The sequence below is a fragment of the Nerophis lumbriciformis genome, linkage group LG21, assembly GCF_033978685.3.
Source record: "Nerophis lumbriciformis linkage group LG21, RoL_Nlum_v2.1, whole genome shotgun sequence".
Lineage (NCBI taxonomy): Eukaryota > Metazoa > Chordata > Actinopteri > Syngnathiformes > Syngnathidae > Nerophis > Nerophis lumbriciformis.
This window is the reverse complement of record NC_084568.2, coordinates 368,751-396,576: the sequence shown is the minus strand read 5'-3', so window position 1 is coordinate 396,576 and position 27,826 is coordinate 368,751. Positions and strand designations below refer to the sequence as shown.

At 40.2% G+C, this 27,826-nt stretch overlaps 2 protein-coding genes across 3 annotated transcripts in view; one reads left to right on the top strand and one right to left on the bottom strand.

Moving 5' to 3' along the window:
• slc9a3.1 (solute carrier family 9 member A3, tandem duplicate 1) overlaps positions 1 to 617 on the bottom strand; it is a 64,432-nt gene extending 63,815 nt beyond the window's left edge. For both annotated transcript variants that reach the window (XM_061983291.1, XM_061983292.1), the window contains exon 1: positions 525 to 617. In XM_061983291.1, coding sequence (XP_061839275.1) covers positions 525 to 610 — 86 coding nt within the window. In that variant the 5' untranslated portion in view covers positions 611 to 617. The remainder of the gene's footprint in view (positions 1 to 524) is intronic.
• Positions 207 to 25,326, top strand: lipea (lipase, hormone-sensitive a). The gene is made up of 11 exons (XM_061983316.1): positions 207 to 562; positions 5,998 to 6,245; positions 7,732 to 8,016; positions 8,088 to 8,178; positions 10,062 to 10,216; positions 10,293 to 10,478; positions 16,207 to 16,359; positions 16,441 to 16,585; positions 21,725 to 21,952; positions 22,123 to 22,502; positions 24,577 to 25,326. The coding sequence occupies exons 2-11, from the start codon at positions 6,006 to 6,008 to the stop codon at positions 25,324 to 25,326; spliced, it is 2,613 nt and encodes an 870-aa protein (XP_061839300.1). The 5' UTR covers positions 207 to 562; positions 5,998 to 6,005.
• The last annotated feature ends 2,500 nt before the right edge of the window (positions 25,327 to 27,826 follow it).

The following is a 27,826-nucleotide window of genomic DNA, read 5'->3' as shown; positions in this document are numbered from 1 at the left end:
TACTGATGGTATCGACGCTATCGACGTTTGGATTGACCCGCCCACGGAAAGTGTGACAGTGTTGTGTTCGACTGGATGAATGTGGTTTAGCTCCGCGAGCTAGCGAGCCGCTCACATGACGCTAGCCAGCAGAGAGTGTTCGCCACCCGGCTGAGGACGAGCATGTCTGTCGGTAAGTCACACCGAAGTTTGACTACTTTTTTTTTTTTTTTTCCCACACACATAGCTGACGTACATGTCTGAATTATGGTGTTGTCACACAGCACGACGATACCGCCACGCTTTGTTAAACGACGCCATTGCTTTTCGCGACGTTTTGTCCGGGCTTCAAACACCCGGCAGGCGGGACTTGTTGACACCAGGACAGGCGGGACTTGTTGATACTGTCCGGGGGAAAGTTTTCGCCACCACCCAAAAGAAAAAGAAAGTTCAAACCGGCTGAAACGTCGAAAGTTTTGGGTTGTTTTTTTTTTTTTAAGTGAATTGTGTGTTTGAAGAAGTGGTGGAGTTTGAAAAAATGCTACCTGACAGGCTTCGGGCTCGTTTGGTGACGCGTGAACAGGTGAGACCGGAAACTGACACCAGCCAGGCTGAGGAGACGAGCGTCCATTAAGACTTTAAGACAGTGTTGCCAGGTGGCAAATGACAAAATAGAACATCGTGCATACCATATTTTTATGAGGTTTATGGAATTATTAGTCATAAATGTATTATTCATAAAGCCTTTTAAGACAGGAGTGCCGTGTTGCCAGATGGCAAATTACATTTTTGAATAGGTAAATGGTCGTGCATACCATATTTTCACGAGGTTTATGGTATAAACCTCGTGAAAATATGGTATATTTACCTATTCAAAATTTGCATTTGCCATCTGGCAACACTGCACCCCTGTCTTAAAGGCTTTATGAATAATACATTTAATTCCATAAACTTTATGGAATTATTGGTCATACATCTATTTGTCATAAATAATAAATCTATGACCAATAATTCCATAAACTTTATGGAATTATTGGTCATAAATGTATTATTCATAAAGCCTTTAAGACAGGGGTGCAGTGTTGCCAGATGGCAAATGAAAATTTTGAATAGGTAAATGATCGTGCATACCATATTTTCATGAGGTTTATACCATATACTTTGTGAAAATATGGTATGCAGGTTTATGCCATAAACCTCGTGAAAAAATGGTATATTTACCTATTCAAAATTTGCATTTGCCATCTGGAAACACTGCACCCCTGTCTTAAAGGCTTTATGAATAATACATTTAATTCCATAAACTTTATGGAATTATTGGTCATACATCTATTGGTCATAAATAATAAATTTATGACCAATAATTCCATAAACTTTATGGAATTATTGGTCATAAATGTATTATTCATAAAGCCTTTAAGACTGGGGTGCAGTGTTGCCAGATGGCAAATGACATTTTTGAATAGGTAAATGATCGTGCATACCAAATTTTCACGATGTTTGTGCTATAAACCTCGTGAATATATGGTATGCAGGTTTATGCCATAAACCTCGTGAAAATATGGTATGCAGGTTTATGCCATAAACCTCGTGAAAATATGGTATATTTACCTATTCAAAATTTGCATTTGCCATCTGGCAACACTCCACCCCTCTCTTAAAGGCTTTATGAATAATACATTTAATTCCATAAACTTTATGGAATTATTGGTCATACATTTATTATTTATAAAGCCTTTAAGACAGGGGTGCCGTGTTGCCAGGTGGCAAATGACAAAATAGAACAGGCGAATGATCGTGCATACCATATTTTCGTAAGGTTTATGGAATTATTGGTCATAAATGTATTAATAAAGTCTTTAAGACAAGTGTGCGGTGTTGCCAGGTGGCAAATGACAAAATATAACAGGCAAATGATCGTGCATACCATTTTTTCATGAGGTTTATGGAATTATTGGTGATAAATGTATGCATAAAGCCTTTAAGACAGGGGTGCAGTGTTGCCAGATGGCAAATGACAATTTAGAATAGGTAAATGATAGTGCATACCATATTTTTATGAGGTCTATGGTATTATTGGTCATAAATGTATTATTCATAAAGCCTTTAAGACAGGAATGCAGTGTTGCCAGATGGCAAATGAAAATTTTGAGTAGGCAAATGATTGTGTATACCATATTTTCATGAGGTTTATGGAATTATTGGTGATAAATGTATGCATAAAGCCTTTAAGACAGGGGTGCAGTGTTGCCAGGTGGCAAATGACAATTTAGAATAGGCAAATGATCGTGCATACCATATTTTTATGAGGTTCATGGTGTTATTGGTCATAAATGTATTATTCATAAAGCCTTTAAGACAGGGGTGCAGTGTTGCCAGATGGAAAATGAAAATTTTGAATAGGCAAATGATCGTGTATACCATATTTTCATGAGGTTTATGGAATTATTGGTCATAAATGTATTTAAATCCTTTAAGACAGGGGTGCAGTGTTGCCAGATGACAAATTACAATTTGGAATAGGCAAGTAATCGTGCATACCATATTTTCATGAGGTTTATGGAATTATCGGTCATACATTTATTATTCATAAAGCCTTTCAGACAGGGGTGCAGTGTTGCCAGGTGGCAAATGACAAAATAGAGTAGGCAAATGATCGTGTATACCGTGGGTGTCAAACGAACAAGTTTTATCCGGCCTGCGGGATGAGTTTAAGTATAAAAATGAAATTTTTGAATGAATGAAACTGCTGTTCTAAATGTGTCCACTAGATGTCGCGATAGCAATTCTTTGTATCTTTGTAGATGATGCTACATATGTAAAAACAATAAACCACATGATGTTAGTGCACCAATCAAGGAAAATGATCAAACTACATAAATAACATCCTGTAATAAGATTTAATGTAATTATTTTATCTTGTTTGATTGAAAATGAACACCAATGAGTTGACTGATGAACATTACCACATCATTTATTCAGAAAGTATAAATACGGACAAATAAAGATAGAATACTATTAACAGCAACATGAAAGTGTAAAAAAAACAAAGAGTCTTCTGTGGAAAACGTTCGGACAACACCTGGTTTAATATTTTTGCTGGGGAGCTTAATTTTTTAGGTTGTTTTTCTTTGGACAAGAATGATAAATAGCCCACATTATGGCCCAATGGGTTTGGTTCACACCTAAGGTAAATTGTTATCAGCATGGTTAGTTAGTACAATACAACATCACTGGATTGATTTAATCTACAAATAAATAATCACATCACTAACAAGTCATTTCATAGTAGATTTAAATCAATCAAACTTTGTCTGTGAATATAATTCATATTTTCCTTACTGTTAAGACCTCATTGCTGGAAATGTTTGATATTTTACCCATGGTAATCACTATTGTCAATATATGTTTCTTGTATCAGCCAATCTTTTGCAGACACAACAGTTAAATGGAATATTATCAATAAGCATTGTTCAGTCTCTTGTCCATGCAAAGATATGAATGCAATGAGAAAGAGAAACATGCCTTAAATTCAGATAAGTCTGATTCATGTTGAAAGTTTCTGTAGCAGACTTCCAAAAGGCCGTGAAAGAGAGCTCTGTGACCGTAAACAATTCTTTCCAGTCTGCCTTTTAGAGGCTGCACTGTGTTCCCCGGGCGTCTGATGTGACGTCGTTAGTGTTGTTTCAGTTGAAGCTTCCACAGAAAATGTCAACATTTCTGAAGAATTTGGAAATGTCCCCGCAGTCATGTGAAGACTGGACTTGATTTGAACAGATGCTACATTCATTAGGGCCCCGGGGCATCAAGAGATAGCGGTGCGAAGGCCCTTTTTGAACTGCTGTGTTATTTTTCCGCGCGTTTCATTGCATCTTGGTGGGCCTTTAACGCACATACATGGACAAATAGTGTGTCCATAATATTTCAGAGGTCCTGGACATCAACAGTCAAAACTCAACTCTCTATTAGAGATGGGTGATATATCCTAAAATCTTAGGTAACATAGTCTACTGCCATGACAAAATATATCACAATATATTTGGTATTTAAATGATACTAGACCAGGGGTCGGCAACCTTTACCAGTCAAAGAGCCATTTTAAATGATAAATGATAAATGGGTTGTACTTGTATAGCGCTTTTCTACCTTCAAGGTACTCAAAGCGCTTTGACACTACTTCCACATTTACCCATTCACACACACATTCACACACTGATGGAGGGAGCTGCCATGCAAGGCGCTAACCAGCAGCCATCAGGAGCAAGGGTGAAGTGTCTTGCTCAGGACACAATGGACATGACGAGGTTGGTACTAGGTGGGGATTGAACCAGGGACCCTTGGGTTGTGCACGGCCACTCTTCCACTGCGCCACGCCAGTTTCACAAATTAAAGATAACAATGGGAGCCGCAAAATTTTTTTGAAATTTTAAATGAATTAACACTGCATACAAAGTTTTTTCTTTGCTTTGTGCTATGTATAAACCAGGGATCTCAGATATGCTGCCCACACCTTTATTTGGACCTTCACAGCTGGTGCGGCACGCGGGTTTAAATGGATGGCGCTTGTCAGCGTCATGCGTGCCGTGATGGTACAGAATATAGCAACCAGCGCGCCTGATCAGTCACACGTTGTGTGGGGCTTCCGCTTGCTCACGTAGGTGACAGCAAGGCATACTTGATCAATAACCACACAGTTTACACTGACGGTGGCGGTATGAAAAAAACTTTAACACTCTTACTAATAATGCGCCACACTGTGAACCCACACCAAACACGAATGACAAACACATTTCGGGAGAACATCTGCACCGTAACACAACATAAACACAACAGGACAAATACCCAGAATCCCATGCAGCCCTAACTCTTCCGGGATACATTTTACACCCCCGCTACCAAACCCCGCCCACCTCAACCGATGCACCGACAGAGGGGGGGGGGCATGTTGATGTGTGAGGGAGCAGGGTTGGGGTGGGGGTTTGGTGGTAGAAGGGGTGTATAATGTAGCCCGGAAGAGTCAGGGCTGCATGGGATTCTGGGTGTTTGTTCTGTTGTGTTTATGTTGTGTTAAGGTGCAGATGTTCTCCCGAAATGTGTTTGTCATTCTTGTTTGGTTTTGGTTCAAAGTGTGGCGCATTATTAGTAAGAGTGTTAAAGTTGTTTTATATGGTCACCGTCAGTGTAACCTGTGTGCTTGTTGACCAACTATGCCTTGCTGTCACGTACATTTTAAAGCAGAAGATGTATATTGTATAACAAGTGTTGGGCTGGCACGCTGTTAATACAGGTTGTAGAGGGCGCCAAATGTTGTACCATCATGGCACGCCCTTATTATAGCTGTAAGGGTGAAAATCGGTGAATATTAATCCCGGGAGTTTTCTGCGAGAGGCATTGAAATCCGGAAGTCTCACGGGGAAATTGGGGAGTTCAGCAAGTAAGCTGCTGAGCCGCATCAGAGTGATCAAAGAGCCGCGGGTTGCCGACCCCTGGACTAGACCTATTTTAAAATGATACTTCACATTAGTTTTGGGCGATACTACAAGTTTGGGTGTCGATCCAATACCAAGTAGTACAGGGGCAGTATTGACCATACCAATGCTGATACTGATACTTAAAAAACAAGTCCAAGGTCACTTATAATAAGCGGACTTGGCAACATTGTATTCAACGCCGCTCGCAGCTTTGACTTTGTTTTATTTCTTAGACACCAGATTCTTAAAGCTCCAAGACATAGTTTCTTCCTTGTTTGTCTTAAGTCAGCAAATAGTGTCCCAGTTCCAAAGTGCTCTCCTCAGACTTAACTGGAAACAACAAGATAACAAGATTGTTGTCAAAGCCAGGCAATGACTTTTGTTGCAGTCTGAAAGATCAGTCCGGTCCGTGTTTATGCAAAGGTTAGTGGTCCTTCTTTTTTTTTTGGTCTTCTAGAAGATGCATCAACTTTAAGCTGAAGAGTCACATTTGCAAAAGAGGTCGAAGTCTTATCAAAAATATCTTTTCTCTCTCTTATTGACTCAGCCTCAGACATGGATTTCAAAGTGGTGTTTACATCCTTGGAGGAAACGTGTGAAGAGAACATCGCTGCTTTTTCTGAACTCACGGATCTTCAACAGCGCGATGTTTCCCAGCGCTTGGTGGCGTGCATGAAACAGATTCAGGAGCACAGTCGAGCCCTTGAGCCCATGGTCGACAGTTTTACTGCCATCTTCCACCATTATGACTTTGACCAACAAACACCAGGAAATGGCTATCGCTCCTTGATCAAGGTATGGAAATCTCATTGTCTATGTTCCTCAAACATTGAAAATAGAACAGAACCTTCAAGGTCCCACACATTCTGGGACTATTTTCTGAATTTTCCAGAAAAAAATGATAATTAGAACACGGTAATCCAATCTAAAATCTTAAATACATGTACAGGAAATGTTTTTAGTAGCGTAAGTGTAAAAAATAAGTACATCACTAAATAAAACTATACTTCTAAATAGGGATGTCTGATAATATCGGCCGATAAATGCTTTAAAATGTAATATCGGAAAGTATCGGTATCGGTTTCAAAATTATCGGTATCGGTTTCAAACCGTAAAATGTATGACTTTTTAAAACGCCGCTGTGTACACGGACGTAGGGAGAAGTACAGAGCGCCAATAAACCTTAAAGGCACTGCCTTTGCGTGCCGGCCCAATCACATAATATCTACGGCTTTTCACACACACAAGCGAATGCCAGCATACTTGGTCAACAGCCATACAGGTCACACTGAGGGTGGCCGTATGAACAACTTTAACACTGTTACAGATATACGCCACACTGTGAACCCACACCAAACAAGAATGACAAACACATTTCAGGAGAACATCCGCCCCGTAACACAACATAAACACAACAGAACAAATACCCAGAACCCCTTGCAGCACTAACTCTGCCGGGACACTACAATATACACCCCCCCGCTACCCCCTATCTCCCCACCTCAACCCCGCCCCCCCAAACCCTGCCCACCTCAACCTCCTCATGCAAAAAGTCAGTGTTCAAAAACAAGGAAAAACAAAACAAAAATGAGGGGTATTTTATTTGAACTAAGCAAAATTATCTGCCAATAGAACAAGAAAATGTGGCTTGTCAAGACTTTCCAAAACAAGTAAAATTAGCTAACCTCAATGAACCCAAAAATACCTTAAAATAAGTATATTCTCACTAATAACAAGTGCACTACTATATGAGTACGTATTTTCTATTGTTTCATTGAAAATAAAACATCAAAGTCCATTTGGCTGTCATCTGTTTTAATTATGAGTCACAATTGTGTCAAAGTCATGATTTTTTTTTTCATGCTTGAAATAAGAAAAGATGACTTTAAAAAAGTAGTTTTCTACTTGTGAGTGTTGATGACACAACACTTGATATTCTAGTTTCAAGCATGTTTTACTCAATATAGCTCATCAAATCTCAGCAACAAGCTGTAATATCTTACTGACATCATTTAGGACCAAAACACTTAAAACAAGTAAAACACTAACATAAAATCTGCCTAGTGAGAAGAATGATCTTATCAGACAAAAATAAACAAATATCACCCTTATTTGACATATTTCATCTTACTTAGATTTCACTTTTTGCAGTGTTTAGTTTCAAATGTGCAACTTTTTTTTTTTTACTTTGTTTATTTGCAGCACAAAAACAAATGACGTTTCAGATTGATACAAAAATCCAGCAAAACATTACCTCTGATCAGGTCTGTCTGTCTTTCAGGTCTTAACGGCATGCCTCGTTCACATCATCCAAAAGGCTCGCTACATCGCCGCAAACCACAAGAGCACCTTCTTCAGAGCGGACCACAATGTCTCGGAGATGGAGGCCTACTGCAGCGCGCTGTGCCAGCTGCGGGCACTTATCTACCTGGCCAAGCGCCTCATCAACGACAACGACTTGGGCCAGCTGTATTCCCTGCAAGACTGCGACCTGAGCCACAAGTTTGTGCAGGAGTACAGCTCCATGCACAAAGCCTGTTTCTATGGCCGATGTCTGGGCTTCCAGGTCAGTCGTACACAAAGACAATGTCTTTTTGTATAACGTTTGCTCTAATGTTCCATTGTCTCCTTGGACAGTTCTCGCCAAGTCTTCGTCCGTTCCTCCAGACTGTTGTCATAAGCATGGTCTCATACGGTGAGGCTTATGGTAAAAAGCAATCAGGGCTGGGTGAGTGTTGACCTGTCTTACTTTTGTGTACAAAACCCCAAATCAGTGAAGTTGGCATGTTGTGTAAATAGTAAAAAAAAAACAGAATACAATGATTTGCAAATCCTTTTCAACTTATATTCAATTGAATAGACTGCAAAGACAAGATATTTAATGTTCGAACTGAGAAACGTCATTTGTTTTTGCAAATAATCATTAATTTAGAATTTAAAGTTGTCACAGGGGCATTTTTACCACTGTGTTACATGGCCTTTCCTTTTAACAACACTCAGTAAACATTTGGGAACTGAGGAGACACATTTTTGAAGCTTTTCAGGTGGAATTCTTTCCCATTCTTGCTTGATGTACAGCTTAAGTTGTTCAACAGTCCGGGGGTCTCCTTTGTGGTATTTTAGGCTTCATAATGCGCCACACATTTTCAATGGGAGACAGGATTGATTGATTGATTGAAACTTTTATTAGTAGATTGCACGGTGAAGTACATATTCCGTACAATTGACCACTAAATGGTAACACCTGTTGCGTTTCGGACCAGTTGTTCCTCCCAGGGAATTCAAGTCACAAGTCACTCCCAAGCTCTTTACGACACTTAAAGCTGAGTTGAAAAACCACCAGAGACAGAATAGGTCTTTTGTAATATATTTGCAAAGCTTTGCATATATACATTGACAGAGACGGCATAGAACATTCGGATCGCCCCGCTAAGATGGTCTGTCGCCCCAACCAAAACCCTCTCTCCTCTTAAATCTCTCTAGTCAAAACACATGCACATTATCTCTCCTTCTTACATTCCAAAGCCTCAAGGTTAACACACACAGTTTACTTGCAGACAAACAGAAAAAGAAGAAATGGAAAAACACGAGCTGTTTTCAAATATGACTATGAAATAAAAGAAGTAACACTTAAATTCGGATATATGTAAATATCTGCCTCCGACACACCCGAATACGTTTTTCAACTTGTTTAAGTCGGGGTCCACTTAAATTGATTCATGATACAGATGTATACTATTTTCACAATACAGTCATCACACAAGATAATCATCAGAGTATATACAATTAATTATTTACATTATTTATAATCTGGGGTGAGGGATATTGAGAGGGGCTCGGGGGGGGGTTAGGATTGGTTGGTATCTACACTTCAGTCATCAACAATTGCATCATCAGAGAAATGGACATTGGAACAGTGTAGGACTGATTTGGTAGGATATGTACAGCAAGAGAGAGAGATCAGAAAGTATAAGAAAAAGTGTCTACATTTGATTACCGTATTTTTCGGACTATAAGTCGCAGTTTTTTTCACAGTGCGACTTATATATGTTTTTTTCCTTATTTATTATGCATTTTCGGCAGGTGCGACTTATACTCCGAAAAATACGGTATTTACATTTGATTATTTACAGGTCTGGACTACAGGCAGTACCCACACTATTTTACTATGAAGCCACGCTGTTGTAACACGTGGCTTGGCATTGTCTTGCTGAAATAAGCAGGGGCGTCCATGATAACGTTGCTTGGATGGCAACATATGTGGTTTTCTGAAGTGTTCCTGAGCCAACGTGGTGATATCCTTTACACACTGATGTCGGTTTTTGATGCGAAGGTCCGTAATATCGTCGCTTACATGCAGTGATTTCTCCAGATTCTCTGAACCTTTCGATGATATTACAGACCGTAGATGGTGAAATCCCTAAATTCCTTGCAACAGCTGGTTGAGAAATGTTGTTCTTAAACTGTTGGACAACGTGCTGACGCATTTGTTGACAAAGTGGTGACCCTCGCCCCATTCTTGTTTGTGAATGACTGAGCCAACTTCACTGATTTTGGGTTTTGCATGATGATCCGCTCGTTGATGGTCTGAACATTGTTGGTTATGTTCAGGTTTGGCAGCCCTGTCTCTCCTCACATCGGGAAAGTATGTCATAGACCCAGAGCTGCGCGGTGCAGAGTTTGAACGCATAACGCAAAACCTGGACATGCAGTTTTGGAAGTCGTTCTGGAACATCACAGAGTCCGAGTTTGTAACAGTAGGCAGGGTCAAATCATCTTTTTATTTCCTTGTCTTTTTTGTTTTACCAGGGCTCACGTTGCATTTCCTGTTCCTGTCCTCAGGGTTTCAGCAGAATAGCCTCTTACACCGTTCAGGTCAACCTGTCCTTGACGCTGCCTCCTGTCCCTTTAAGCCTCCCCCTGGTTGCCGACCCGAGTCGGTTTGCTAATGTGTCCCCTCCACTGGCACACTGGGGGCCCGGGCCAGTCGACATGCGTCTGATATCCTACGTGATTCGAGAAGGACAGGTAAAAAAAAAAAGTTTTAAAACATGGTGCATGACGTCATCATTTTTTAAAACCCGTGTTCGATTGTTCATGCAATTTTTATTCACGCTGTAGACCAAAAGTAAGCAAAAATCTATAAAAAATACACATTTTCTGTCACTGGAGAGCAATACGTGCATTTATTTTAGAGTCTCAACGGGTTCTCCTTATTGTCTCGTTTCCACTTAAAGGGTACCTAGTAGGGTTATACGGTATACCGCGATACTAATGAATCATATTCGGTACTATACCGCCTCTAAAAACTGATGTAAAGCATCCAAACAACAGAAGAATATGTGATTATTACATTTTAACAGAAGTGTAGATAGAACATGTTAAAACAGAAAATAAGCAGATATTAACAGTAAATAAACAAGTAGATTAATTATTCATTTTTTACCACTTGTCCCTCATCATTTTGACAAAATAATAGAATGGAAAATGACACAATATGTTACTGCATGTCGGCAGAGAAATTAGGAGCCTTTGTTTGTTTACTTACTACTAAAAGACAAGTTGTCTAGTATGTTCACTGTTTTATTTAAGAACAAACCTGCAATAAGAAACATATGTTTCATGTACCCTAAGATTTTTTTGTTAAAGCCAATAATGACATTTTTGTGGTCCCCTTTATTTAGAAAAGTATCAAAAGTACCGAAAAGTACCGGTACCAAAATATTGGTATCGGGACAACACTAGTACCTATTATGCAAGACCAGCTTCGTTTGGTACCTGTTTTTGTCCTGTTTAAGTCCCGTAAATTTGAAATCAAACCATATATAAAACAATCTTGCCTTCTTTCAGAACGAGCCGTTAGGAATTTGCTCAATTTATGACGTTTTTGCAATTCTTGGTGCCATTTATACAGGAATACAAAATAGCAAATACCGTATTTTTCGGACTATAAGTGGCAGTTTTTTTCATAGGGGGGATGCGCAGACTTCCGGAAGTGTGCGTCCTTTCTGATTTCAATGTGTAAAAAGATACAACAAGCCAACTTTGATATACATAGGGTCATATTACTCTTGGTTGATTTTATTATATGTTGCATCATTAGAACTCATATCTTTATGTCCACTAGGGATGGGCGATATGGACTAAAACATATATTGCGATATATATTATTTGGCATATACCGTATTTTTTTCGGACTATGAGTCGCAGTTTTTTTCATAGTTTGGCCGGGCTCCAGTGCGACTTATATATGTTTTTTCCTTCTTTATTATGCATTTTTGGCAGGTGCGACTTATACTCCGGTGCGACTTATACTCCGAAAAATGCGGTAGTTAGAATTTATGTTTGTCAGTAGACTCGCTATGGAAGCGCTAAAAACTACAACATGGTTGGTGGGGAGAAGACGCAATCAAAGTGGAGGCACGTAAATAAGACCGGCTACAAAACGGTGCATCCTGAAGAGAGAGTCAAAAAGTGGCTTGAAGACGGCCTGTTAAACGTCATTTATGTGAAAATATTGACCAAAGAACCACCATTACATGTCATGTAGACCAGTGTTTTTCAACCACTGTGCCGCGGCACACTAGTGTGTGGTGAGATACAGTCTGGTGTGCCGTGGGAGATTATCTAATTTCACCTATTTGGGTTAAAAATATTTACAAACCAGTAATTATAGTCTGCAAATGATGTGTTGTTGTTGAGTGTCGGTGCTGTCTAGAGCTCGGCAGAGTAACCGTGTAATACTCTTCCATATCAGTAGGTGGCAGCAGGTAGCTAATTGCTTTGTAGATGTGGGAAACAGCGGGAGGCAGTGTGCAGGTAAAAAGGTATCTAATGCTTAAACCAAAAATAAACAAAAGGTGAGTGCCCCTAAGAAAAGGCATTGAAGCTTAGGGAAGGCTATGCAGAACGAAACTAAAACTGAACTGACTACAGAGTAAACAAAAACAGAATGCTGGACGACAGCAAAGACTTACTGTAGAGCAAAGACGGCGTCCACAATGTACACAAAGAAGGAGGAAAACAACTGAAATATTCTTGATGGCTAAAACAAAGTAGATGCGGGAAATATCGCTCAAAGGAAGACATGAAACTGCTACAGGAAAATACCAAAAAAAGACAAAAAGCCACCAAAATAGGAGCGTAAGACAAAAACTAATACACTACACACGGGAAAACAGCAAAAAACTCAAAATAAGTCAGGGGGTGATGTGACAGGTGGTGACAGTACACCTAATTTGAGACAAGAGCTATAGTGATGCATGCTTGGTTATGCTTTAAAGTCATATCCAACAATTGCGACAACAACTTTTTACTGGCTCTGTTTGATTGGTGAAACGGAGTCAAGTGTCACCAGTGAGTGTATTTGATTGGTGAAACGCAGGCATGCGATAGATCCTACTTTGAAGGTCTGTCTGACAAACCAAAACAAACAAAGCGTGCATTAACAGATGGATAAAAGTCAGTAGCGAGCTGAATGTAGACAAATGGAGCTGAGTAAAAGTAGCGTTTCTTCTCTATAAATATACTCAAGTAAAAGTATGTTGCATTAAAACTACTCTGAGAAGTACAATTCATCCCAAAAGTTACTCAAGTAACGGGAGTAAATGTAGCGCGTTACTACCCCTTCCCCCTGTAATATAGGTTTCTGTTTCAACAGAAACAGAAACCTAAAAGTAGAGAAAGTCAGTGTGTGCCCCCCTGTAATATAGGTTTCTGTTTCAACAGAAACAGAAACCTATATTACAGAGAAGGCTCCGACACTGTCATCCACACAGTGTGATAATAGTTTGGTCCCTCGACAGGCTCCTGTTGTGTATCCTGACTTCTCCTGATGTGAAAATCATACAGAAGAGCTTACCATGTACAGTCATTCTACTGCCTAAACTAACACTGTGAAAATCATCAACTTTATTTTCATGTAATGCATTTTCCAGTGTAGCTATTATCACATCATCTGATAGTAATAGTAGCAGCAGCAGCATCAATTGGGACTTATGCCAATTACAGTCTGATGACTCCTTACAAACACCCAAAAGCGAAGGATTTTGTCGCTAGAAAAGGATCTCAAAGATTTCATTGAAATTGCGAATGCTATACCTTCATGTGTGAATGTCACAATTGATCAATCGAATGATGGTTCAGTTATCGCATCAACACGTGTATTAAATAAGGCCAAATAACACAAACGCTGCTCTACATAACATATAATGGTGGTTCTTTGGGCAAAATTTTGCATCGATTATGTTTTAGAGACCGTCTTCAAGCCGCTTTCTGACCGTCTCTTCAGGATGTGCTGTTTTGTGAACGGTCTTATTTACGTGGCTCCATTTCGACAGCGTCTTCTCCCCGTCAGCCATATTGTAGTTTTTAGCGCTTCTATAGCGAGTCTACAGACAGATATCAATTTGAACTATATACTCATACTTGCCAACCCTCCCGGATTTTCCGGGAGACTCCTGAAATTCAGCGCCTCTCCCGAAAACCTCCCGGGACAAATTTTCTCCCGAAAATCTCCCGAAATTCAGGCGGAGCTGGAAGCCACGCCCCCTCCAGCTCCATGCGGACCTGAGTGACGTCAGGTGCGCAACACCACGTAAATCGTTGGCCAACCAAAAAGTAACCCCAGTACGCTATAGCCAACATTCACCAGGAGATGGCAACAGACAAACATAGATCACTATTACATTCCTCCCCTTTTAGAAATGTATAGAAGTTACTCAAAATAAATAAACAACCCAACCAAAATATAATAATGAACTCTTAACCCTCATTTGTAAAAAAATAACATGCTTATTATACAAACAGTATTTGTACACCTTTAACACAGATTTTTATACTGTCTTCAGAGATTCAGTTTTTTTGGTGGTACTCGAAACCTTTCTGGGTACCTGCGAAAGGGTGTTCAGCATGGTTGGAAAAATAGTGACAGAGAATAGAACAAGGATGGACAATTCAACCCTTAACTCAACAATGAGTAGATGAGTGGTATGTGTGTGTATATGTGTAAATAAATGAACACTGAAATTCAAGTATTTCTTTTATTTATTTATGTATATATATATATATATATATATATATATATATATATATATATATATATATATATATAATAAAATAAATATATATATATAGCTAGAATTCACTGAAAGTCAAGTATTTCTTATATATATATACATATATATATATATATATATATATATATATATAAGAAATACTTGACTTGGTGAATTCTAACTGTAAATATACTCCTCCCCTCTTAGCCCCACCCCGACCACGCCACCCCCCACCCCCACCCCCCACCTCCCGAAATCGGAGGTCTCAAGGTTGGCAAGTATGTATATACCGGTACTACATCAGAGGTGTCAAAGTGGTTTTCACTGAGGGCCACATCGCAGTTATGTTTGGCCCCAGAGGGCCGCTTCTAACAGTGATTACTATTATTACACCATTTTTTTATGCATTTTATTAGTAGATTTTTTTTTTTTAAACTTAAATGTAAAAAAAATATATGGTATGTTGCAATAATTTCACCTCAAAATGTAATGTATATTACTGTAAATGTAAAAACAGTGCTGCTGTTTTTATGGTAAAAAAAAAAGGCAGCTCAGTTGCCAGAATTTTACTGTAAAATGTATATTTGTTTTTTTACTGTAAATAAAAAACCCTGCAATTTTACAGTAAAATTTTGTCACCTGAGCTGCCAGTTGTTGTTTTTTTTTACCGCAGATCAACAACTGTAGATTTCTCTGTGTATTACTGTAAATGCCAAAACGTCACCACAGTTTATTACAGTAAAAAAAAGCACAGTTTTATTCTGTTAGAGAAAAATGCTGTAAATTTCACAATTTTACCATGAAATCTATTGCTACTTTTGATGGATAACTTGCTTTGAAATCATTATTATTAGTATTTATTTCTACTTAAGAAATAGTTTGAATGTTTGATAATATATTTATGCATAATTAGACAATATATAAGTTAGCATAATTTGCGATTACATGAGTAAATTTTTTTTCTCTCTCAAAATAGAAAGAAAAAATACATTTAGTAAGAAAAGTTACAGTACTTTATCGATACATATTATATCCAGGCTTTCCAGGGCCAAATAAAATGAAGTGGCGGGCCACATCTGGCCCCCGGGCCTTGAGTTTGACACCTGTGCACTACATTGTATGAGAAAAGGCTACAACCGAGGATGCATGTGCATGTATGAGCCAGTCTGCCCCCACAACAAGAGGATAGCGAAAAAGAAAGAGTTTATTGACCACAGCGTCGGACTACAATAGCGGACCTGTGCAAAGCCCTTTGGGTAAGATTATATCATATATGAATCATTTGATGACGTCACCAAATTCCAAATGTGGAGGAAGTATGAAGGAAGACAAGATTGTTTTATAAATATCTCTGCATGGTTTGATTTCAAATGTTCGGGACTTATGCAGATCTTAAATCCACATCAGCAGGTACCAATAGGTGTGACAAGTCGGTGGTCAAAATGTGTTTGCCACAAATAACACTGCATCTATTCCTCTTCCGTCGTTATGCTCGGTGATGGATTGATTGATTGAGACTTTTATTAGTAGATTGCACAGTACAGTACATATTCCGTACAATTGACCACTGAATGGTAACACCCCAATAAGTTTTTCAACATGTTTAAGTGGTTGTGTACGTGCCATAGATTGTTAGGATTAGATACTGCTACTCTATCTAGACATTGACAGACCTTTTCTGCGTCCTTTTCATTTTGCAGCACAGTGAGGAGCTGTTGTCTTTGTTAAGCATTGGTTCTCCCCCCGTCTCTACTTACCGCGCCCCGTGGGCGCGCAACCAACCTCCATCCCCTTGGCTGCTCATCCACTTCCACGGAGGCGGCTTTGTGGCACAGACTTCCAAATCACATGAGGTGTGCCGCATACTGGGTTTCTTATTTCTCCATTCGCCACTTGCTTATTCCCTTTTTCTTTTCTCTCCATGTTTCAATTAGAATTATCTACGAAGATGGTCGAAGGAGTTGAATGTTCCCATTCTCTCTGTGGACTACTCTCTGTCTCCTGAAGCACCCTTTCCCAGAGCTCTGGAGGAATGTTTCTATGCGTACTGCTGGGCCTTGAAAAACTGCCACCTGCTTGGTTAGTAGTAGGGGTCATTGATTGAATGATTGAAACTAGAGATATTATCGGCCGATAAATGCGTTAAAATGTAATATCGGAAATTATCGGTATCGTTTTTTTTATTATCGTTTTTTTTTAAATGAAATCAACATAAAAAACACAAGATACACTTACAATTAGTGCACCAACCCAAAAAACCTTCCTCCCCCATTTACACTCATTCACACAAAAGGGTTGTTTCTTTCTGTTATTAAAGGAGAACATTATCACAATTTCAGAAGGGTTAAAACCATTAAAAATCAGTTCCCAGTGGCTTATTTTATTTTTCAAAGTTTTTTTCAAAATTTTACCCATCACGCAATATCCCTAAAAAAAGCTTCAAAGTGCCTGATTTTAACCATCGTTATATACACCCGTCCATTTTCCTGTGACGTCACATAGTGATGCCAACACAAACAAACATGGCGGAAAGAACAGCAAGCTATAGCGACATTAGCTCGGATTCAGACTCGGATTTCAGCGGCTTAAGCCATTCAACAGATGACGCATGTATTGAAACGGATGGTTGTAGTGTGGAGGCAGGTAGCCAAAACCAAATTGAAGAAGAAACTGAAGCTATTGAGCCATATCGGTTTGAACCGTATGCAAGCGAAACCCACGAAAACGACACGACAGCCAGCGACACGGGAGAAAGCGAGGACGAATTCGGCGATCGCCTTCTAACCAACGATTGGTATGTGTTTGTTTGGCATTAAAGGAAACTAACAACTATGAACTAGGTTTACAGCATAGGAAATACATTTGGCAACAACATGCACTTTGAGAGTGCAGACAGCTCAATTTTCATCAATTAATATATTCTGTAGACATACCCTCATCTGCTCTGTTTTCCTGAAAGCTGATCTGTCCCGTTTTGGAGTTGATGTCAGCAGGGCAGGCCAGGGAAGCTAGGGTCGATATTCTTCTCTTGATCATCTTCGGTGGGAACAAACTGCCACCATCGCTTGCCGTGCTACCGAGGTCCTTTGTCCCTGAATTGCTCACACACTCCGGCAGATTCAATGGGGGTCTGGCAGGATATCCACACATTCTTGCCATCTCTGTTGTAGCATAGCTTTCGTCGGTAAAGTGTGCGGAACAAACGTTCTGGTTCCTACATTATATATCAATATATATCAATACAGTCTGCAAGGGATACAGTCCGTAAGCACACATGATTGTGCGTGCTGCTGCTCCACTAATAGTACTAACCCTTAACAGTTAATTTGACTCATTTTCATTAATTACTAGTTTCAATGTAACTGTTTTTGTATTGTTTTACTTTCTTTTTTATTCAAGAAAATGTTTTTAATTTATTTCTTATTTTTTATTTTATTTTTTTAAAGTACCTTATCTTCACCATACCTGGTTGTCCAAATTAGGCATAATAATGTGTTAATTCCACGACTGTATATATCGGGGTGGGACGGCGTGGCGCAGTGGGAGAGTGGCCGTGCGCAACCCGAGGGTCCCTGGTTCAATCCCCACCTAGTACCAACCTCGTCATGTCCGTTGTGTCCTGAGCAAGACACTTCCCCCTTGCTCCTGATGGGTGCTGGTTAGCGCCTTGCATGGCAGCTCCCTCCATCAGTGTGTGAATGTGTGTGTGAATGGGTAAATGTGGAAGTAGTGTCAAAGCGCTTTGAGTACCTTGAAGGTAGAAAAGCGCTATATAAGTACAACCCATTTATCATTTATCATTTATCAGTTGATATCGGTAATTAAAGAGTTGGACAATATCGGATATCGGCAAAAAGCCATTATCGGACATCCCTAATTGAAACTTTTTAGTAGATTGCACAGTACAGTACGTATCTGTACAATTGACCACTAAATGGTAACACCCCAATAAGTTTTTCAACATGTTTAAATCAATTCCTGGTAATGAATGTCAGATGCTGGCAGTGTTGCCAGATGGAAAATGACAAATAATGCTTTAAAGTATTGTACATACCTGACTAGACGTGGCCTCGGACCATCCGCAACAGCAAAACATTACCACAGACCGGTCACAATCATTAAAGACATGAAAACTGCTGAATTTTTTTTTAATGCATTTTAAATATTAAATAAACGTATATAAAAGTCAATGGGAGGTCCTCTATTCCGCCCCCAAAAAATCCAATAAGTAACCATTCAACAATACTCCATTTATACTTTGTGACTTGAGTATTAACCAAGTATTATTTATATTGTTATTATGAGCGCTAACGCAGACCAACTATTTATACAAAGGTGCATGTCTGAGGAGTTTTCAAGCAGTGTTTCAGTGCCGTTTTAAATGTTCAATATGTGTCACAGTTTCTGACATGGGCTGGCAGTCTGGATGCCTCTGATAGACCACACCAAATTTAGTCCTGCGCTTTTGTACGTTGCAGTCCCCCCTCTGGTGTTTACTTTTTAATTAATAAAATCTATCAAGGGAGGGGGAGCAAGTTTATTTAGAAGTCTAAAGATGAGGCAAACATCCATGGATATCTGATAATTATCTAAAACCAAAATATTATACTTACTTAAAATGTTACAATAATGATACTTTAGAGGCTTTTTGTCTAGTGTTCTCTTAGTGAGAGACTTTAGTGGCTTCAGGCAGTGTTTTTCAACCTTTTTTCAGACAAGGCACATTTTTTGCGTTGAAAAAATGCAGAGGCACACCACCAGCAGAAATCATTAAAAAACAAAACTCATTTGACAGTAAAAAGTCGTTGTCGCAATTGTTGGATATGACTTTAAAGCATAACCAAGCATGCATCACTATAGCTCTTGTCTCAAAGTAGGTGTACTGTCACCACCTGGCACATCACACCCTGACTTATTTGGACTTTTTTGCTGTTTTCCTGTGTGTAGTGTTTTAGTTCTTGTCTTGCGCTCCTATTTTGGTGGCTTTTTCTCTTTTTTTGGTGTTTTCCTGTAGCAGTTTCATGTCTTCCTTTGAGCGATATTTCCCGCATCTACTTTGTTTTAGCAATCAAGAATATTTCAGTTGTTTTTATCCTTCTTAGTGGGGACATTGTTCATTGTCATGTCATGTACATTGTGGACGCCGTCTTTGCTCCACAGTAAGTCTTTGCTGTCGTCCAGCATTCTGTTTTTGTTTACTTTGTAGCCAGTTCAGTTTTAGTTTTGTTCTGCATAGCCTTCCCTAAGCTTCAAAGCCTTTTCTTAGGGGCACTCACCTTTTGTTTATTTTTAGTTTAAGCATTAGACACCTTTTTACCTGCACGCTCCCTTCCGCTGTTTCCGACATCTACAAAGCAATTAGCTACCTGCTGCCACCTACTGATATGGAAGAGTATTACACGGTTACTCTGCGAAGCTCTAGACAGCACCGACACTCAACAACAACACATCATTTGCAGACTATAATTACTGGTTTGCAAAAAATATTTTGAACCCAAATAGGTGAAATGAGATAATCTCCCACGTCACACCAGACTGTATCTCACGCCACACTTGTTGAAAAACACTGCTCTGAGGTATGGGACCAAGTTGTATAGCTGTAGTTTATGTGGCTGAATATCATTGCATATATACCTTTGTAGTGAGACAAGGTCTAAAGCAGGGGTGCTCATTGCGTCGATCGCGAGCTACCGGTCGATCTCGGAGGGTGTGTCAGTCCATCACCAGCCAGGCATTAAAAAGATAGTCCTAAAAATGAGCGATCATAAATCTTCACTATGACGTCACTTTCGTCACTTGATTGACATTCACGGCACCCGAGGGTCTTCTGAGATGACGCTGGCTGCTGCCAGCTCATTAAAATTACTGACAGGAAGGTGAGAAACACTTTATTTCAACAGACTCTGGCGCCGTACCTGTCGTCAAAACTCCAAAGACCGACTGCACAGTTGCGCTAACAAAATAAGAGTCTCAGAAAGCTGGCGTGCACAAGCTAGCAAGCTACGGAGTTTGCCGACAATGTATTTCTTGTAAAGTGTATAAAAAGGAGTACGGAAGCTGGACAAATAAGATGCCAAAAACCAACCACTTTCATGTGGTATTGGACAGAAAGGAGGACTTTTTTTCTCCTCCATTCGAAAATGCGGACATTATCAGCACCACTGTCTGATTCCAATCAATGCAAGTCATCAGAATCAGGTAATACACCAACTTATATTCTTGTCTTCATGAAAGAAAGGAATCTATATGTGTTAAACATGCTTGTATTATCTTTAAACACCTTTAACTTGTTAACAATATTAACTATATGTGTTAAACATGCTTGTATTATCTTTAAACACCTTTAACTTATTAACAATATTAACTATATGTGTTAAACATGCTTGTATTATCTTTAAACACCTTTAACTTGTTAACAATATTAACTATATGTGTTAAACATGCTTGTATTATCTTTAAACATCTTTAACTTGTTAACAATATTAACTATATGTGTTAAACATTCTTGTATTATCATTAAACACCTTTAATTTATTATCAATATTAACTATATGTGTTAAACATGCTTGCATTATCTTTAAACACCTTTAACTTGTTAACAATATTAACTATATGTGTTAAACATGCTTGTATTATCTTTAAACACCTTTAACTTGTTAACAATATTAACTATATGTATTAAACATACTTGTGTTATCATTAAACACCTTTAATGTATTAACAATATTAACTATATGTGTTAAACATGCTTGCATTATCATTAAACACCTTTAACTTGTTAACAAAAACATATATTTCATAAATAAGTAAATATACATTATGTATATGAATGAGGTAGATCCCCACGACTTGATCAAATGAAAAGTAGCTCGCCTGCAGAAAAAGTGTGAGCACCCCTGGTCTAAAGTGTTTAAAATTGGACAGATTAAACGTAATTATATGTTCAATTTTCTTAACATGCTGCTTGAAATGTAAGTTGGAATCAAAGACTACACCAAGATATTTAAATAGTTCTACCACATCTAATCTCACACCATTGACTAGCACAGATGGTTGTTCACAAATCGCTGACTGCCCAGAGAAAAACATACTGTTTGTTTTTTTAAGGAAAAATCCTTTGACGCACATTGATTTGTCCCCCGGCCTTGAGGTTAACGCGTGTTGTACAAGATTTTGGAGTCTTCTTCTTCCTGGACTCATTGTTTGTTTGTGTCCAAGGTTCGACGGCAGAGCGGGTCTGCCTGGCAGGGGACAGCGCCGGGGGCAACCTCTGCATCACCGTGTCTATGAAGGCCATGACGTGCGGCATCCGTGTCCCCGACGGCCTCATGATCGCCTACCCCGCCACCCTGCTCACCATAGACGCCTCGCCCTCCCGCCTGCTCACACTCATTGACCCGCTGTTGCCTTTGGGTGTTCTTGCCAAGTGCCTGGATGCCTATACGGGTACGTGTGTGTGCCATCAAGCCTATGCTCTTTCACACATCATTTAATGTATTTGTGTGCAAACTTGATGATGCGGGCATAAGGACAGCATCAGTGATTAAAAAACATTCTGCAATGATACAATGGGGGTCATTATTTTTGACGTTTGTGTTTGTGCTCTCACATCCCAGGCGTGGAATCTGGGACCGTGCAGGCTGTCGTGGGAGACAACAGTCTGAGCGCTCTGGGCAGAGACACCACCGCGGTGCTCAACGACCTCACTCAGGGCGCCGCCAACTGGCTCCAGTCCTTGCTGGACCCCATGCAGCCCACAGGTATCACCCGCTGGCGGTCGGCAAGGCACAGAGAGTCCGCACGCAGGATGTTGAAGCACACGTCGCCGGCCGACTCCCAAGCTCACGTGGAGTACCCAGAGGGCTTTGAGCCTCTGCGCTCCCAATGCCGCGCATTCGTCCAGCCCATATCCTGCCCCATCATCAGGAACCCCTTTGTGTCGCCGCTGCTGGCTCCTGAAAGTCTGCTGCGAGGCCTGCCGCCTGTCCACATCGTGGTAAGAGGGGAAACTTTCAATTACCATATTTTCAGGACCATAGGGCGCACTGCCGACGAGCGGGTCTAGTCAGGTCTATTTTCGGACAAAAAGCGCACCTGATTATAGGGCGCATTAAAGCATACTTGCCAACCTTGACACCTCCAATTTCGGGGGGTGGGTGCGGGGGGCGTGGTTGGGGCGGGGGCGTGGTTAAGAGGGGGGGAGTATATTTACAGCTAGAATTCACCAAGTCAAGTATTTCATTCATATATATATATATATATATATATATATATATATATATATATATATATATATATATATATATATATATATATATATATATAAGAAATACTTGAATTTCAGTGTTCATTTATTTACACATATACACACACATAACACTCATCTACTCATTGTTGAGTTAAGGGTTGAATTGTCCATCCTTGTTCTATTCTGTCACTATCTTTCTAACCATGCTGAACACCCTCTCTGATGATGCATTGCTGTGTGGCACGCACAAAAGTGCTTTCATCAAATGCACTAGATGGCAGTATTGTCCTGTTTAAGAGTGTCACAACATTGCTGTTTACGGCAGACGGACTGCTTTACGGTAGACGTTCTTTATATTGTGGGAAAGCGGACTCAGGTCCGCATGGAGCTGGAGGGGGCGTGGCCTCCAGCTCCGCCTGAATTTCGGGAGATTTTCGGGAGAAAATTTGTCCCGGGAGGTTTTCGGGAGAGGCGCTGAATTTCGGGAGTCTCCCGGAAAATCCGGGAGGGTTGGCAAGTATGCATTAAAGTCCGACCGGAACTCTCTAATAACTAAAGTTCCTTGGGTGAGTTAGAGAGGCATCGAAGATCCGTGTCCAAGCGGGAGGTCGAGATCCAAGAGGCAGTCAGGGAAGCAGAAGGAACGCGGGGGGAAGACGAGATGCATCGCTCGTCACGAGAAACGAAGGCAGACCTATTAAACACGACGGAGGAGGACACAGAGAGAGGGCGAGATTGCATAGAGCAAGATGATCGCTTACGATACTCCAACAGATAATTACGTTCTGGCGCCGGACAGCAGGTTGAGCAGGCTTATGAAGGCAGTACCTCTCATTAGCGTCAGGTGCGTTGAGTGCTGATGGAAAGCAGCTGCTTGCTGCCGCAGGAGTGACACTTGCAGGAGATGAGCGGCCGTGGGCGTGTCCCGAGGTGAGCTGCGCGGGGCTCATTGAAGAATGCGCATTGGCATGCGCCCGGGCCATGAAATGAATAATGTAAAGTCACTACACCGGTATGTTTTAGCGCTTTCATGGTGAGTTTACTGACAGATATAAGTAAGAACTTTACACTACTTTATATTAGAAATGGCAACAGTGGAGGATGAATGTCACATAACAAGAAGATAGAGGAAAAAAAAGAAGCTTATCGACTACGGTGTTGGCACGTACTACAAAGGCGGACGCGCGTAAATTTTCAGGACTTATGCAGATCCCAAATACAGATCAGCAGGTATCAGAAGGCAAGAAAATTTGCTTTTGCGTAATATTGCGAAACAAAACGCCAGATAATATGTCTTACCTTATACACGCACACCATAATAATACTCCTATAATGAAGGCAACACATAATGTGTCTATATTAGCCATAATAGCCTACTATCAAAATTACTTTAAAAGTCTTGCATAAGTGCTATAATGAAGGCAACACTGGACTCTCACACTATTATGTTAGATCCACTATGGACTGGACTCTCACTATTATGTTAGATCCACTATGGACTGGACTCTCTCACTATTATGTTAGATCCACTATGGACTGGACTCTCACACTATTATGTTAGATCCACTATGGACTGGACTTTCACACTATTATGTTAGATCCACTATGGACTGGACTCTCACACTATTATGTTAGATCCACTATGGACTGGACTCTCACACTATTATGTTAGATCCACTATGGACTGGACTCTCACACTATTATGTTAGATCCACTATGGACTGGACTCTCACACTATTATGTTATTGATGATTATTTTTCACCGTCCAACTTTCTTACTTCCTGTATATATATATATATATATATTTTGTTCTCTGCACAGGCTTCTGCTCTGGACGCCCTACTGGACGATTCTGTGATGTTCGCCAAGAAGCTGCGAGACATGGGCCAGCCTGTGACCCTCACGGTGGTGGAGGACCTCCCCCACGGCTTCCTCAGCCTGTCGCAGCTCTCCAAGGAGACAGAGTACGCCACGGAAATCTGCCTCAGCAAAATGAGGGAGGTTTTTGAGCCAGAAGGCCAGAAAACCGACGCTGAGAACGGTGAAAAGGAGAGTCTGCCGGAGGATCCTCCAACAGCGGAGGATCCTCCAACAGCGGAAGATCCTCCAACAGCGGAAGATCCTCCAACAGCGGAGGATCCTCCAACAGCGGAGGATCCTCCAACAGCGGAGCATCCTCCAACAGCGGAAGATCTTCCGCTGTTGGAGCATCCTCCAACAGCGGAGGATCCTCCAACAGTGGAAGATCCTCCAACAGCGGAAGATCCTCCAACAGCGGAAGATCCTCCAACAGCGGAGGATCCTCCAACAGCCGAGGATCCTCCAACAGCCGAGGATCCTCCAACAGCCGAGGATCCTCCAACAGCCGAGGATCCTCCAACAGCGGAAGATCCTCCGCTGTTGGAGGATTCTCCAACAGCGGAGGATCCTCCAACAGCGGAGCATCCTCCAACAGTGGAGGATCCTCCAACAGCCGAGGATCCTCCAACAGCGGAAGATCCTCCAACAGCGGAAGATCCTCCGCTGTTGGAGCATCCTCCAACAGCGGAGGATCCTCCAACAGCGGAGTAATTTACCACTCAGATTTTGAACTTTTTTGCGGGGGTTTTTATTTGGGAAAAGGATGCATAAATATACATGAATTCCAATGTATTCTGGTAGAGTGAATGAAAAAGAGGAAATGCACATTTAATGTTGTGTATTTTGGACTGGGATGAAAAATGCATTGAAAGCATTGCAGACTGACTTAAGTGATGTGCCAAAGTTGCACTTTGTTGGAATTGTTGTGCCTTCAAGCTGACTGTAGAAGACACCATCTTTCCTAATGGTTTACACACACACACACACACACACACACACACACACACACACACACACACACCAAACAGTTTACACTGTTTCATTATATTTACATTTGAATAAGCTTGTTTACAACGTTAAAGGGAGTTATTCACCTTGAATGGGTATACTGTAAATATTTATATTTATTAATCGATCAATGTTGTATTGAATTATCTATTTTAAAAAAGAAAATTCAACAGTAACTTGGTCTTATGTGTGGTCATTGGTAAGGGGTGTGAATCTTTGGGTAGCTAAGGATTCGATCCGATCCGATCGGTAACGATTTCTTTCAGATTCGATTCTCGATTCGAACCGATTGTCGCAATGTACTATTTGTTATGATTATTATAATGACACTTTTTCAAAACAGGTTAGAAAAGCGTTTTCTGGTTACTTGGAGATGGCATAAAAACTTATTTTGAAAAATGGATTATTTAGAAGGGAAAAAAAGTACAGGCCAAAAGTTTGGACACACCTTCTCATTCAATCTTTATTTTCATGACTATTTACATTGTAGATTGTCACATCAAAACTATGAATGAACACATGTGGAGTTATGTACTTAACAAAAAAAGGTGAAATAACTGAGAACATGTTTTATATTCTAGTTTCTTCAAAATAGCCACCCTTTGCTCTGATTACTGCTTTGCACACTCTTGGCATTCTCTCCATGAGCTTGAAACGGTTTTCACTTCACAGGTGTGCTTGAAACTCATCCAGAGAGTTTACTTTGTAGCCGGTTCAGTTTTAGTTTTGTTCTGCATTGCCTTCCCTAACTTTCATCGCCTTTTCTTAAGGGCACTCACCTTTTGTTTATTTTTAGTTTAAACATTAGACACCTTTTTACCTGCACACTGCCTCCCGCTGTTTCCGACATCCACAAAGCAATTAGCTACCGGCTGCCACCTACTGATATGGAAGAGTATTACACGGTTGCCGAGCTCTAAACAGCACCGACCACATAACAACACATCATTTTCAGACTAATTACTGGTTTGCAAAAAATATTTTTAACTCAAATAGGGGAAATTAGATAATCTCCCACGGCACACCAGACTATATCTCACGGCGCGGCACAGTGGTTGAAAAACACTGGTCTAGGACTTTCAAAACGGGGTTATTATATTAAGATTACAAGGGCTGCATTAAGAAGCTCATTCCTCCTACTGTATACAACTTTGGTTTTATATATGTTTTTGTACAGTATATCACCCCTAATATTAATGTCATATGTGTCCTTCCACTTCTAGTCGTTAACAGTGTTGGGTTAGTTACTGAAAACCAGTAACTAGTTACAGTTACAAGTTACTTTATTTCAAGTAACTCAGTTACTAACACCAAAAAGTAATGTGTTACTGTGAAAAGCATACTTGCCAACCCTCCCGAATTTTCTGGGAGACTCCTGAAATTCAGCGCCTCTCCCGAAAACCTCCCGGGACAAATATTCTCCCGAAAATCTCCCGATTTTCAGCCGGAGCTGGAGGCCACGCCCCCTCCAGCTCCATGCGGACCTGAGTGAGGACAGCCTTTTTTTTATGACGGGAGGACAACAGGGTGACAAGAACTAAATCATCCAGACTAGAGATAAATTGTATTATTATGTTTATCTTACCTAAAAATAAATATATTTATTAATTTTAAAAAAAAAAACTAAATAAATGTTTACTATATTTTTCTAAAAACATCTAAATTAATTATATTTTTATTTGTATTTTTTCTGACTCCTTACTACATCCAGTCATAGAATTATACATTAAAATAAACATATTTGAAATAATTAATTTTAAATTATCATAATAATTCATTTAAAATGACCATTTTTAATTATTAAAATAATTGCTTGTTTATCAACAACTTTAGCATTTTATTCATTACATTTTGAAGCTCTCAGAAGCCAAGTTATGTTATATTCCTTAATATTTATTTATGCAAGTTTGAAGTATCAATTATCTAAACACAGTTTTGTTTATATATATATATCCATCCATCCATCCATCTTCTTCCGCTTATCCGAGGTCGGGTCGCGGGGGCAGCAGCCTAAGCAGGGAAGCCCAGACTTCCCTCTCCCCAGCCACTTCGTCCAGCTCCTCCCGGGGGATCTCGAGGCGTTCCCAGGCCAGCCGGGAGAGATAGTCTTCCCAGCGTGTCCTGGGTCTTCCCCGTGGCCTCCTACCGGTCGGACGTGCCCGAAACACCTTCCTAGGGAGGCGTTCGGGTGGCATATATATAT